Source organism: Enoplosus armatus, chromosome 13 (assembly GCF_043641665.1).
Source record: "Enoplosus armatus isolate fEnoArm2 chromosome 13, fEnoArm2.hap1, whole genome shotgun sequence".
NCBI classification, from domain to species: domain Eukaryota; kingdom Metazoa; phylum Chordata; class Actinopteri; order Centrarchiformes; family Enoplosidae; genus Enoplosus; species Enoplosus armatus.
This window is the reverse complement of record NC_092192.1, coordinates 5,374,300-5,390,248: the sequence shown is the minus strand read 5'-3', so window position 1 is coordinate 5,390,248 and position 15,949 is coordinate 5,374,300. Positions and strand designations below refer to the sequence as shown.

At 39.8% G+C, this 15,949-nt stretch overlaps 1 protein-coding gene across 1 annotated transcript in view; it reads right to left on the bottom strand.

The window, feature by feature from the left end:
• ncam1a (neural cell adhesion molecule 1a) overlaps positions 1 to 14,630 on the bottom strand; it is a 77,494-nt gene extending 62,864 nt beyond the window's left edge. Inside the window, exons 1-6 of the mRNA XM_070917725.1 lie at positions 14,614 to 14,630; positions 8,484 to 8,593; positions 5,937 to 6,146; positions 4,298 to 4,441; positions 468 to 605; positions 74 to 191 (exon numbers count right to left, since the gene is read on the bottom strand). Of these exons, the coding sequence (XP_070773826.1) occupies positions 74 to 191; positions 468 to 605; positions 4,298 to 4,441; positions 5,937 to 6,146; positions 8,484 to 8,593; positions 14,614 to 14,630 (737 nt within the window). The remainder of the gene's footprint in view (positions 1 to 73; positions 192 to 467; positions 606 to 4,297; positions 4,442 to 5,936; positions 6,147 to 8,483; positions 8,594 to 14,613) is intronic.
• Positions 14,631 to 15,949: the final 1,319 nt, after the last annotated feature.

Genomic DNA, 15,949 nt, shown 5'->3' with positions numbered 1-15,949 from the left:
TTTTTGCAACAGCTCAGATCTACTCCTGATCCTACTCATCAAAATAGGCCAATGACAGCGGTTGATGACGTACTGTGCCCAGGTGACGGTGGGTTCAGGGAAGCCGTCCGCATCACAGGCCAACAGGGCAGAGCTACCGATGTCTGCTGTGGCGTTGACATCCGACTGCCTGGCTCGGATGGTGGGAAGCACTGAAAAGGAGATTAAAAAATTGAAAAAAGTACTGAGGAGGTATTCTGAAGAGGCTCCATGGACCAAAGAGTTGAGCAGGTGGACAGATGAAGTCACCAAATGACACCATCATTTGGAGCACAAAAAGGGTATATGAACCATATTTAAGGCTTTAAAAAGAACATTTCCAGGTCTTTCAGGGTCATCTTTACTGTACCCTACTATGTTGAGCAGCAACTCCTTTTTGAGCGACAGGGCAGGCAGGGAGCAGAAGGTGAAAGAGATGGACTGCTCACCATTAACAACGACCTTGATCATCCTGAAGTCGATTTCCCCCCTGGCCATGACACGAGCCTCACAGTTGTACATGCCCTCGTCTGTCTTCTTGATGCCGCGGATCTGCAGGTGGCCATTATTTATGATCTTGAATCGCACTAAAACATAAAAGGCAAACAGAGAACAGTAATTTATCACATACGGTATTCAAGATTATTAAGATAACATTAACTTATATATATGAAAGCATTTTTTGTCTGCTTTAGTATTAGTTTGTAACATTATGAAAGAATACGTTCAATGCTTGGTCTCCAGGCAAATGACGTATTTTCCCTTCTAGAAGTCACAGCACACAAGTTTGAATTAGGAATGAATTCTTGTCAGTGGATCACAAAATCCAAATGGAGGACCAATGGTTTGTATGCAATACTTTAATGCTGTCTAAAAAAAATCTAAGATCTAAGAAAGAGCCAACAAGTGCCTAACTGAAGTGCGACATTAAGGATGATTATTTCAACGAATCTTGAAAATCTGCCTGTGGAAATAAAATCAAGTTCAAGAGGAACATTTAAAAACTGAAATACTTCACTTAAATGCTCAGACAGGAAGTTGGAGCCATATTTAAAAACTCCCAATTATCCCCGGTAATCAAGCAAGTGGTTTGAAGAACACAGAGAGCCCTGCATGACACCCTGGCTACACCAGACGTATTTCAGCAGTGTTTTATGACGATCATAGAGACTGACAAAGTGTTGCATCTGTAATTAAACCAGCCATAAACACACAGCAACAGAGTGAGCTGTCTTAACTGGAACCAGGTGTTGTTTCTCACACATTTCTGGGGAAAAGAATCCAGCATATTATTAAAACCCAGGGCTCTGACCACATCTGATTTAAGAGCCTTAGGACAAATAGCTGAGTCATTTCTGTTTTTGTTCTTTGTACATCCCAATGCGCAAAACTAACATACTTCTCCAGAATCTGTGGCTGGCCAGTGTGTACTTTAAAACTCACTGGATTAAAACTTGTGGCTATTTAGGGTGTACTTGTTGAGCGTGACTTTCACAGGCCAATTGATTCCTTCTTTGGGGATGAGAGCTCCTCTGCAGGAGTCCAATGCCGCCAGTCCAATTTCCATGCTAATGAGTGGGTAGGAGATTTTGATTTCTCCACCTACTTAAAAAGAGAGGCCCACTGTGTAAACTAGACAAAGCCTGTGTGCTATAAAACCACCTGATGCATATAATAATTATGTACAGAGTGCTAGAAGGGATGTTGGTGGGATAGTGAACATTTTCTTCCCACCACTGTGGGCATGTTATTCAACTATTTCACCTCAACTATCATCACCATTAGCTCCTTGCCGGTCATGGAGGGTAACTAAGAACATTTAATGTACCTAAATACAATTATGTTATCTGAGTCCTGAAGCTCCTGGTCAAATGTAAAGATGATGCGAGCCTTTAACCTACGACAGCTCCTAAACAATAGGTATACACATAATATATCAGAGTCTTCAGTGAGGCCTATAAGTTTTGGCTTTCAAGTTGTTGCCTTATACCTGTGGATACAGAGCACCATAGCAACCAGTGACTCAGCAGCCATTGGGCAGAAATGGACAAAGCTGACTGTGATTGGCTCATTAGACAGCTAAACTCTCTGTCTAATATCCATGGAGCCATTTTTAATGTCTGCCATGTTGTCCTCTCCTAGCAGGACCTATGAAGGAGCAGCTTTGAGGTAGCTCAACACAGGTGTTACACTGATATTAACAATGCCAGTGATAACGGCCTATGACCCTCTATAATACAGCTACTGCTATTAATACTTGTGGTGTTAGCACTCACTGCCTGAAGTAGCAGGACTATCACTGCCACAAATACTATCAACCATAGTGCTTCATATACTCCTGGATGAATGCTACTACTACATCCAGCGTCTGGCAACCATTCAGTGCTCCCTCACATCCACTTGGCAAACACCCAGAATCAGAAAACTGATTACTGGGATACGCACCAAACAGGAGACACACTCAAAGTCATTAGTTGATTTGCATTTTACATAAAAAAAACAACAAATAAACCTTTGATCGAACTTATAAAATGACACATTGTTTAAACTAAACAACCTATAAAGTAGTTTAAACATCTCCACCTCCACTAGCTACAACAATTAAATGCTGCTTTTACTCATGATACTAATACTTTACTTTAGTAGAATTAAGAATGCAGGATTTTTACTTGTAGTATTTAGACATTACAGTGTTTCGACTTTTAGAAAATCTGAACACACCTCCCCCCCGATTTCCATAATATTGTTGTCTGTTTTGTGCCTCCTGTCTGAGTGTAAAATAAATGTCAAAATATTAAGTGAAATTAAAAATAGTATTTTTTGAGGGCTTAGTGTTGTATTTAAACAGAAAAATAAGCTTTATATTTCAATATCCAGCTCTTAATTCATGTCATATTGACACATATCACAACGACAAAAGGGGAAGGTTTAACAATGCAACACGCAGCATATGGTTAGGTCAACTGCTGCTCTGAGGAAAATTACATAAGCAGTTTTCAGTTTTCAGTGTCGGTTACAATTAGTGGTTTTTCCAGAGAAAAACACATTCCTTGACCAGATTCCAAGAATAAAGGCGGGCTTAGCACAACACTGTGGTGACTACAGGCTCTCCAGCGGTCACCAAAGGAGGGGTTACTGTAAGGTTAAAATAGGCCCAGTCCAAGCATAAAACAAAAACCCTGTCTCCTGTCTTATCTCCAGCTTTAGTTGAACTCGGAACACCATTTAGGCCGGAAGGGGCCAAACGCTGAAATGTTTCTTCACAGAGGACAGCAGCTGTAGTCAGCTTGGATTCACAGCAGTTACAATAGTCTCCAATGTTGACCTAGAGTCACAACATCTAAATATATCGAAATGTCCATAGAAACGTCTGGATCCATTCATTTCTACAGTGTTTATTGCGTGTTCAGTATGGTCAAAACCCTCGTTGTTTCTCCTCAGCAGAGGTAAATACCTTAGTTCTGTCACACTTGACAGCTCCAAAGTGTGTTTACTGGAAAAAAAGCAACAATTGTTTAGAACATAGGGATCAACAGTGGAGAAATGGATTATAATGCAGGAGTGGTTTGAGAAGTTTCTATGGACCTTTTGATGTTTTTTGTTTCCCCGCTCAGACTGTGACTCACCACTGGAATCCATGGTAGCGGCAGCAAATTGAAGCTGATCACAACTTCCGCCCTCTGTCAGGGACCAAGCTACAAACTTCTCAAATCCTCCTTTCAAGCCTAAAGGCATTGATGAGGAAAGGACTACATCCAACTGTAAACTGTCAAAATCACACGTTCTCCTGAAACCCTCATTTCTATTTCTACATTAAAAAATAGTGGCAGCTGTGGCAGACATAAATTATATCGCTAGCTCTTTTCTTACCCTTCTACTTGTCCCTTTTTTTTCTTCAGTTTTCAGATTATTTCAGCCTCCGGAGTAGTTCTCCCTCTATTTGGGGAACTTAAAGTCCAATCTGCCCTCAGATATCTTTTCTACTGACAATAACCACTTCTTGCTGGTCCAAAAAAATACAATTTCCATGTTCATGCATCATCTATGAGGTCTAAACCTTTCCCAGCTGAAAATGCATGGCTTTGTTCAAAGATGACGGACAGGAGGAGAAGGAGATGAGGAAGAGTGTGGCAAATTGATTGGAAAGCATGAATTGGCAGACAGCATTGGCGGGAAGGTAAGGTGACTGCTCAGGGAGTCAGGGGGATGAAATGGGATGGCGGGTTGGAATTGAGAAAGTAGCTCAATCATTGGAACATTTTTATTTGGACTGGCTCACCATCTTTGTCAACCTGGATCCTGGAGCCCTTATGCTTCCAAATGATGGTGGGTGGCGGTGAGCTGACCACATCGCAGACTATGTCGGCATCATCGCCTTCATTGAACTCCTGTGGGCTGGGAGCGTTCTGGAAGGTGATCTTTTCTGTAGGGAGACGTGACAAACACACACATTATACACACTTCTAAATATCTTAACGTTCAGAGTGACACTTCCAAAGGTGAGAACTCTCACGTAGCATATTTACATGGCTTAAGAGAAATCCTACAGTTGATTAGCAGTGTAACGAGGCCCCATATGTTTGAGCTTCTGCTTCTCTGATAACTGTTTGTTGGTTCAGGTTTTTATGTATTCACAGATGGTGTGGGAAGGCAGTCGAGGTGAAGGCAGTTCCACGTTCACACAGACATCAGGACTGTGTAAAAAACTGATTTCAGTGGGACCACTCCGTTTGACATGGAGGGGGTGCCGACGCAGAGGGCTCCGGATGCAAGTGTAGGGTTGTCGGGCAAAAGAGTTTAACCTGGCTCAACTTTCGTCCTGGTTGATTACTTTGAAACACGAATGCTGTATTTCTACTGTTTACCTCGTAATCGCTGCGGCAAGGTTTAAAATCCTTCCTCGTAATATTACAAACCGCCGTGGTGTGAGTTTCAAACTCATGAATCTACTCAAACACTCAAACAGGACTTCCTGGATTAGATTTCATTGTCTTGCCTAAAACAACACGACCCCACAAACGCAGCTCCTTGCATTTTTTGGTTTTTGGTCTGAAAATGCAGTGAAGAGTTACGGTCAGAATAGGTGAGTAAGAGCTTCAGCTTCTCAAAACATACCCAAGAAGAACATACCAGAGGAAACATTAATGGATAGTTTGGATGTTCTACTAAGAAGAAGAAGTTGTTTTGGAGTATAACTTCATGTTTCATCTGTTGATTACATTTACTAAATAGCCTTCTAAGCATATATTTTGGCTCAGATGCCAATAATTCTGGGGTCACTAAATGTTCCATTCAATTCCTTTGAAACTAAGGCACAGTGCACAGAAGCAATCCAATCCTGTCTCCTAGAATTTACATTTATATTGCACTAAATTTGCCCAAAATCTTAAATTAATTGCTGCCTGGATTACATTGACTGGAAAAAACATTCTCATTGAACATAATCCAGGTAGTAATTATGTTTCCATTTGAACATATCAGTCATTTAGTACAATACAAACGTCATTTCTAGGAGACAGGGTAAGGTTTGCAGAAATTCCTATGTTCTTGTGCAGCACAGCTGCATTGCTGCAAATTAATATGAACAGAATTTCTAAGAGACAGAAAGAGATTGCGTGGTCATGAAGATGACACAACTTTAAATTCAACAACAGTTTAATTTAAAGTGGGGCATGTTGTGGGTCGGGACCGACAGGTCCCTGATCAGTCTGAGCCTTTGTGGTTGCTGCTTGCACATCTAACCTCAGCTGCAGCAAGGCTCGGCCACCTTGTCCAACAAACAACTGACAATTTCAGAATGCAAAATGTTCATTCAATAACCTATAGGCGTTCTCACATACACTATGTCCATGTTTTCCTGCAGTTTAAACCCATCATTTTGTTTTTAGAATCAGTATACTAAACAGGATAACACTTACGAAAGATCTTCACTTGGACTGTAGCCTGGGCTTCCTTGTCCCCGTTCTTTGCCACACACTTGTAGATACCGGCGCTGTCCACGTTGGCGTGATATATGGTGAGGGTCGATGTGGTTTCATCACTGCGGCTCACAAAAATGTCTTGCCTGTTGGGGAGGATTTTCTCTCCACTGGGGGCGTACCAGTCTATGTCTTTAGCATCTCCCACCACTGAAAAACAGAAAATTAAGAATGAGTTTGAGAAGTTTTCTTTCTTTATGGAAGTCCACAGCTTCCATATAAGTGATAATCACATTATACAGGTCTGAAAAAAGTGGAACTCTGATTTGTAGTTTTGCAATTCAACATTTTTGTTAGATATTGGGAGATTTGGATTGGATATGAACCCCCAGCGTTATTTGTGTACAATTTGGATCTTCTTGCATCTGTTCAGAGTGAAATATAAGTTCATATTCCAATAATGTATTCATATTCAGTTACATCCCTAATGTGTTACATCATAGATGTGCAACTACTTCAACAAGTTTAGGCAAGACTCTGCGCTCATATGATGTTCTGGAGTAAACATGAACCAGACTCAAAGTGAAAGATGAAACACAAATCATGATATAAATTTGTATATAAATAATAAATATAATAATATGTAATATGACCATATCATTATTACCTCTTCAAGTCAATTAAGCTGATATCTACACTCCATAAATCAAGAATTGTTGGTGTGACGATGGCTTGGAAACATATTGTTAAATAAAAACTCATCTCCCTACAGCAGACGTTTTTTCAAGATCAGACTAAATATGCAAACTAAAACCTAAGAAGAGTGGTATAAATAATTTCTATTTGCTCAGTGGGACAGAGGATTATTCAGTAATGTGGGAGGCACTGAAAGAAAAATCAAACAATTTTTCCACATCATTCAGTTTTCATAAAGACGAGTGCATGCTGAGACTTTTTTGGTTCCCTGAAACATATTAATGCCATCTCATCTCTAAAGGAACACAAAGGGCCCTTTTTGACATCCTTTTCAACTGGAGAGTTCAAGCTGAAGCCATGCTCCTTCATAGAACAAAAAAAAGAAAAAAAAAAACACTTTGTAAAATAAAAAAAATGTCAAGGCTTCATATTCCACATGCACAAAGATAATGAGCTTTGCTTTTTATGGCTTCGCTCTCACAGGACGTTTTCTGCAAGTAGCAGTGTAGCAACAGGTCAGTAGGGGGAGTCAACTTGTTACTGATGTAGTATAATGACCTTTTTAAAGGGTCAGTTCACCCAAACTGCAGAAGACTTTCTTACTTACTTCTAGTGGTATGGGCTATGAGATATCCACCGCTGAGATTTCTGCCTTTACCCCAGTACAATGGAGGTGAATGGAATTTGGCTTGTGGTGCTCAAAAGCTACTTAAAAAAACAGCTTCTTCCCAGAAACAGTGTTCCCAGTGCAGACTACTAGATTATCAGAATCTCACGACCGTCGTCGACAGCACTACTCACAATATAAAACGTTTTTTTGTCTCAGACTGTTGTCATGGCAATGTGGGGTCATTTCAGATGGTGAGACGTGTGACTGATGCAAATTAACGTGATGTTCAACAAAGACGCATGAGAAGTGACTGTCTGCCTCCCTCTTTCCCCAGCCTCAGCTTCCTGTTGACTCGTCTCCCAGGTACTTACTATGAAACCAGTCAAACCGGACGACCCGTCATGATGGGCATGGGCGCAGACTCTGTGTTGGCTCAAGGGTTTTTGTCTCAGATCAGCAACAAGCTAACTGTGGCAAAATGTGTATAATCTGCTCAAGGCTTTACTCTGGATAACCCACAGTTCAAAGCTTTTCATATACAATATATTCCTTTGGTGGGAAAAAAAATCTGAAGAAAAAGTTTGCAGTATATTCTGTGGAGTAATGGGGACACTGATTCTGGTGAGAGAGATGTTGCTGCCTTTACTGTATTGAGATCAAAAGCTCAAAAGCACATATTTCAAAACCTGGACAGATAAGACCACGACTATCTGCATGGCCACATAACATTTTGTTTTGTAATTTGGGTGAACAGACGCTGATAATAACTCACTGACTGAAATGATTTTATTCACGTACCGAGTGTTGTGTAATGTCAGACAACTCAGCTACCTAATGCAAATACCACCTGCGTCTCAGACAAGCTGACAACTGCACATGTACATTGAACACCGAAAGCACAGTCTGAGACCTTTCTCTCATTATCTCTTCAGATGGCACCTCTCTCCCACCTCTTCTAAGCCCTTTCCTTACCTGACTGTGATCTCAACATCCCACTACCTCCTCAGAATAAACTGCTCAATCAATTTATCCTTGTCTTTTCTTCTCGCTCTGTCTTGCCTTGAATGTCTTTAATGCGTAACTTCTAATGAGAGTATACTCTCAAGTGCACCGGTCTCATTATTTAAACTGACTTCTGTCACTTTTATAAAATTATCTCAATTAATACCACCAATATTGTTATATGAGGCGACATTTGCATCAAGCTGTGTTAAATGAGGTGTGTTTGACATCATGCTTACCTTCGCAGAGGAAAAATTTGGATTCTCCTACGCTGATCTCTCCTTGTGTTGGAGTGATTTGCACCTGGATGGCGGCTGGGTGAAGAAAAGAAGACAAAATATACATTAGTCTCTGGTTCCAGCGAGAGGAACGGTGACACAGGAGCAAAGCCCAAAGAGGAAAGGTTCAAAATCAAATTGCTTTGCCTGCTCAAAAGAAAAACCATTCTTTAGGCATACCCTCGATGAATGAAACTATGGGATGAATGTTCATGCTCACTAGAGAGCAACATCTCGATGTGGAGATGGATTATGACTCTAGATTTTTTTGCCTTGTTGAACTGCCTGGTTGTTAGAGGGCTCACTTATGGAGGACATATTGTGCGTAGAAAGTATTGCCAACAACAACTTTAGTTACATCTTTTTCTTTCTTTTTTTTTTTTTTACAGATTTTCAGGTGGCTTTTCACCGAAAATGTGGTGACCGTTTTGTGTACTACTAAATATTTTGCAAGGCTACGGTCAACTGATTATATCACCATTGTTGGCTGTCTTGTTAGCCAAGATACTCACAGCTAGCAAGCATTGGAATTAGATCCTCTGCAACTCAATGTGATCTCTGAGGTTTTCTTTCATCAGTCTTTCCAAAAAATGTCACTATCCATATTCTAAGGATGAGCAGCTACAGCAGTTGATATAAGATTTGAATTGAGCTAAACAAACTATTACTTGATAGCATACAAAAAACTGCAGCAGTGTACATATATGTCATTGTAACTTTGTTTCTCCCATTTTCTCCCACACTTTAATGTCTAATGTCTAAAAGTGTCTATGGTTTTTGGTCCTCCCCGTATTTTTCTCATAGCTCTCATTCCAATGGCCTCTGTCTGACAAGTTGCTGATGTTTAACCCAAGGCTGTCTTGGGAAATGGTGTTAAATGCGGCACAAAACAGAGATATTAATAAAAACAATAATACATCTTTCTCTTATTAACCATTTCTGTCAAGACAAATGAAGTGATCTGCAACCCATATTAATGAGCGAAGTTATGTTGTAAGGCTGGATTTTTAGTAATTTGCGTCATCATATTCTTATTTCTTTTTTACCTTCATCTCCTAGCTTGACTACACCTAACATTCTAGCTTCTTAATGTTAATAGTACAAATGGCCTCAAACAGATGATGAAACTCTTTGGCCTTCACTTATAAAAAGCTACACCTTTCGCTACCAACACTTCTAAGGTGTTAGCTGTTAATGAATCTTGTTCCTGTGACCCTGTGACAATCCGAATGACAGCATTAAATTGACTGGGAAAAAAGAGGGTGCAGTGTAGAAGGATCGCAATTGTATGGCAAATTATTGACGACAATTTAGTTCTCAAGACTAAAAAAAGAAAATTGGGTATTTCGAACCTTATGCATTTTGAATTAGTTTGGGATAAGATGATCTTCAGTCCTCAGCAGCAATCTTAAGTATATTCAGCAACACTATCTAAAGATATGTTCTGTCACTGAGTGTTTATGTAAGCCACCTGACTGAGTCATTCCAGGGTGCTCTCGCACTCATTTTCCACATCCCTGCTTCTCCTGGCAGATGATTTAGAAAGCATAATGCCGTAAATCAAAGAATATCCTTTTCCTGAGACTCTAATGCACTTCATCTCTCGGCATCAGCTAAAGCTACAGTGACACATATGAGATTCAGAAAGAGTGCAGAGAAACACCTGGTGTTTGTTCCATCCCGTGTGCTTACAAATTGAAATTAAAACTCTTGCATATTCAATGAAAAGTGTTTAAATGTGTAATAATTTTCAAAGGCTTAATCAGGAAATCAAAACTCGCATGTGTGCACCAGAATGGCAGGAGCCATGATGATTTTTAAATATGACATGGTTTAATTTAAGACTCCTAGCTTCAGTGATGTGTGGCATGGGAGTGGAGCACAGACTGCGAAGCAGAAACACCAGTGAATCGTGATCCAGAGTTTGACAGAGAAATCCCGCTGAGCCTTCAGCATGTCGCCACTTCACACAAATGAGTGAGTCAGTCTCAGCCCAATTCTCACCAGGAGATTCATGGGAATGGTGTGCAAGGACTCGCAATTCAAAGCCAGGTAGCCAACTATCATCACAGCACAATGAGACGCTGATGTTTCATATTGCCACGAACTCATAGCTGTAGAAGCACGTCCGTGACTAAGAAGACAGTCACAACAGGGGCTTTTGTTGTTCTTTTTTTTCCCCCCCGACACACTCCTTTATGTCAGAAGCCATCATCATTATGCTGTGAAGCTGAACCTCAGTTAAAATATAGAGCTGCCAAGGGTGTATACAGCATTTAGAACTGCATAAACGTAGCTTTTGTGTTTAGAAGCGTTGAAAGTGTTGCCATGTTTAGTTGTGTTTATGTTGAGCGTATTGGAAGCTCTCGAGGAAGATATTCCAGTGTCAATAGGGATGATTTGGTCTTCTCCTTGTGGATATATTTTTAATCCTTTAAGTATATACAAAGTACGCAGACATGTAAGCATCACATTGTCACAAAAGAAGATATATAAGTGATGAGGTTTTGTGATGGTATAACGGCGTCGCACTACTTCCATCTTTGCTACTGAGAGAAGACACAAGTACAGTACGATGTGAACACAAGAAAACACATTCTGTAATTTTCCTGGTTGAGGACAAGCTCAAATATTGATTTCATTAAACTATTCAAGGTGAGATTAATATCTCCCTTATGGCTTAGTCAAGAAGTCATACAAATATTGATTTGCAGTAAAACATTGCCTCTGCCACATAAATGACCTGGGCTTAGTTCCAGGCTAGCATGCAGGCTCAAGAGGCATGGAAAACCACTACCCACAGTATGTTTGCTTTTACAGGCTGGAGGTAGATACAAAGAAAACAACATATCCATTTCCTTCCCTCATCTAGTAAGATCACAGATACCATGCTGCAAACCCTAGCCATGCCTCCTAAGACTAAGACAACTGGCCAAAAAATCAACTGATCATATCTGCAACACTAAAGACAACAAAAAGGAGTTCAGGCGGTGTGGGAAAGATAGCTATTCCCAGAACCATTTTCTCAGTGTATGTTTCTAAATGGCCACTTGCGCAGTCTCTTCAGGATAAAGTGGTTGTTGAGTCTCATGCGTCAAGCAGAAGTGTGACTTTGTGTCACTGCTGAGAGCATATTGTGACTAGTAAAATCATGATGTAAAAACGAGAGAAGAGGCCAGGTTTAATTAATGAACAAATCCAAAACAACACTTCAAAATCCTTGTTCTTCATCTGAACCAGGATTTTTCCTGTTGAGGTGAAGCTTGGACGTGTTGCCTTTCGGCTCATTCCATTCCTGTTTGAATTACACTAAAAAACACACAATTATCAAAAACATTCAAGTTTCAAGTTTCTCTACAACTTCATTTTCAAACCAAACTTAAATGGATAGGAGCCAGTGGCTGCTTGGAAAAAAGTGAAAACACACTCACAAAGAAAAAGAAAATCTATAGTATGTTTTGGAAAATGTTTTTGAGCAAATTTTGTTTTGTACATATACTAAAGGTCACTAAGGTACTTCAAAAACAGATGCTCCTTGTAACTTCAGAACGTCCAGAAACCAGTGCTTATAGCTAATTTGTCATATCTTTAATGGTGCCGATTTGCCATGGTGATATTTTACTGCCTCTTTACATCTCCCAAAGGATTATGGGAACCACAGTTACTAGCTGCGTGATTATCCCCCAAATCTAAGTAAGACAAGAAATATAGTTGAAGTGACAAAATATGTTAATGTTACCTTTTCCTTTTCGTGTTGCACTTTCAGTATTTTTTGACATGAATGTAGACCGGGGGTGTCAGATTTTGAGAACAACAGCTGTTATCTGTGACATTGCTTGGTACTCTATGCCCCCTGAAATACAAGGCAAGGGCATGTTTACAGTGATCGGGGCAACACCCCACTGTGAAGACTCATACAAACAGAAACTCTCTGCAGTGTGTGGAGGTCTATTTAATTATGTCGCGCTTTCATAGAGTGATATGTTGTTGTCAACTGTATGCTCATTTACAAATATGGAAAATAAGGAATTTGGATTTACAAAAGTGGATAAAATGGTGATTAAACTTATTTAATAACTGTTTTTTTTATTGTTTTTTTAAAAAGTGATGTTTTGAAATAATGGTTGTAATACTGTATTGTATCTGCATCTACTGTAATATGTATTTGTTTAAAGAGTTGTGTGACTTTAAATTTGGATGGACTTGTATTGATGCTTTAGAAAATGGTCAGCAGTAATATAAATGATATACAATTTATTGTAAATATGCTAAAACATGCAAAAAGTTTTTCACCTTTAAAGTTTTCATCAAAGCATTGGAATGAAGAAAGACCTGACCTAAATTACATGAATAAAAAGGTAAACTAAGAAGCCCAGAAGCAAAGGAGATTTTGAAGAAGGAGGTGAAGATTAACATGAAGGATAGAAAGAAGTGCTTGGCATAGTGAGGAGAGGGCTCGGATAAAGGATGAAGCTCTCTGTGCCCCGACGTGTTCATTCGCGACACCAATCTAATATCTATCCACTGAGCCTGTCCCTGACTTTCTGTCCTCTCTAATGACTTAGAAACCTCTCTGTCTACTCTCAAGAGCTCTACTCTTCATTCACCGCTTAGACACCTATAGTCACAGCTCTTTAACAAACAGCACTTCTACCATCATTCGGATCAGCGTACTTTCACAGAGATGAAGGCAGTTTTTGGGTATGTTTGAAAGAAAAATCTGCAAATCACTGTAAATCTTCAGATAAAAAAAACCTGTGCCTCTTTCTGCCACAGCAGAAAACAGCTGGGTATTTTTCAGAATCACATCCATCGTTGTCTTTTGCATGGCTGCATGCTCTCATTTATATCATATTTGGCAACAACACAGATCTATTAAAAACACCCCACAGTATTCAACTCCAGTCAGCCTTAAGTTACAAACACTTGAGACTTGACTTTGACTTGCTCCAAAAGACTTGAAAACAACAATAGAGTGTGTTACAGAAACTTCCATCAAAAGCACTTATTACATTTGGGAAGACATTTTTTGGTCGGATTATCAAATCTGACCAGTTGGGACCATAAACCAAACATTGTAAGCAATAGCTAACCACTATCACAGTACTCTGTTCTCTTAGAAAGAGCACTTTGGTGAGATCTAAGTATGTTCTCTGCTGCAGCAACATTCGTTTAAATAAAAATCCATACACCAATATGGACGGAGATAGTGAGTGAAACAGAGAGAGCAGACCTAAATAAAAACATATATGGGAAGAGTGACCTAGTTCCTGCTAATTTGAGCAGTGGACGTTGGAGATTGGAACTTAAATATTTCAGTAAGAAACAATATTATGGTAAAGCCAGTCACTGGTCGTGTACTAAACACACACACTGAAGTACAGAGATCAAGAAACAGCAATTTACACTGTCCTCAAGAGGGTGTTAACAAGCTGAATACAGACGCTCAGTACAGCCAAACTTCAGAAAACCCAGGAATATAGTAGTTATCTGGTTTACCCATTTTACTTGAACTCATTCACTGAGAATATTTCTGTCTGCACAGCAGCTTTGCCTCTGACAAATAAATAAAACTCCAATCTGCCCATCTCTCCCTGTAGACTTCCTGTGTCATGTCCATTGTATTTCCAGAGTTTGAGGGAAGCACAACTGTATAACCAGAGATGACAGTTTCCACCATCAAAACGTAGTGCAACCTGTTCTCTCTTTTTTTTTTTCTGGAAAAGAAACAGGCAGGTTGTTCTGGAAATCATCCACACAGGCAATTAGAGGCCACAGCAACCAATACACCAGAGGTTATTTCACTGCATCCACATGGAGGATGGTATCCCACAGTGTTTACCGACAGTTCCTCCTCACTAATATCTCCTTACAAACCCTGCCCTCTAAACATTACGTGTATAAGACATTTGCAGTGTGACAGTGAATACATTTCCAAAAACAAAATGTGCCACATGAATTGTGTTTATCAGTGTAGTACTGAGCAGGGACAGTATTTTTAGAAAGGCTGAGGTCATAAGTCCAAATCACAGAACAGAACATATTAACCTTAATGCAACTACCTTATAATATATAGGTAAAAAGTCTAAACTCACTTTTTATAAGCATTTAGGGCTATAGGATCTAAATTAAATTACACTGGTATTATCCTTTAATAAACAAAGAGACATAGGGGCTTTTATTAGAGCTCAAGGAAACTGAAAGCATTAATTAACTCCCCTTCCCACATATACATCCATACATAGACGCACACATACATTTGAACACACATACCGTGTGTTTGCCTAGTTAATAGCTTGCCAGCAGATTGATTATTCAAGTTATTAATTTCACAAACTTAGGAAAGAAGTTAGATTGAAGAGCACATTCAAATCTACTCACGGTGAGCTCAGAAGCGGTATTAGCAATGGTGTATTAATTTACTGATAATCCCTCCACACTTTGAAGCAAATATGCCTGTGAGGTTTTAATAACAATGACCAAAACCACTGAGTGAAGATGTGAGTGCTGGCCATTCTCTAGCGAGAGAATTATGGACTTTACAGCCTGCTACTGTAAGTAGGCTTTTAGCATCTTAGCATCAACACCGCAGTGTTCTTTAATTCCAATTATGTAACAGCACAAATATTTATATGGGCCACACGGCCATCATTATTTCATTTGAGGGTGTGTGAGTTTGTGAAGTGAACAAACAAGAAGTCGGTTCTGCTGGGGAAAATCTAAAGTTTGAGGCAGCTTCTTTCCCGTCTTGGATCAGGAGGTTTGCATGCCTAATTGGAGCCTGGCAGCCGGTGGTGACTGGCTCCATTACAAGGAGGCTACAACAGTCAGCTGTTGGTGCTTAACATGCAAGTCATGTCGGTGCAAGCACACACTATGAAGGGGCAGACAGCACTGTGTAGGGCCACACAGGGATGCATACATCACCAGCACACACACTTAGAAAGCAACTGTCTGAGGATGTACGGTACAGCAAGAAGAAACGCTAATGCGCTATTTTGTAGCTTTTCCCTGTCATGTGTGAATGTGAATTTGATTGCGGAGTGCTATTCCTCGTAAATCCCTGCGGCCTGAAAAAAAAAGGTCAAGACATTAGCAATGAGGACAAAGACCTCAGCGAGATCCGAGCACACACACCGAGCACCTAATGTTACCCTCTCAAAGCTTTCCAACAGGAAACCCATCTTCCCAAAGAAGTCTTATTTTTCCATCTCTTACGAAATCAGGTGGGTAGGTAAATTAGGTCTCCTTGATTCCCCCCGGGCAGTGAGGAGGAGTAAATGGTGAAATGAATCCTTGAGATATTATGAGGCAATTTTGATTTTAAAATTGCTGCTATTCCATTTTAAATGAATATCATGGAGTATTTTTGATATTTTTAACATTTTAAAAAGAAGATGGGAAAATTGGAAGAAGGTAAAAAAGAA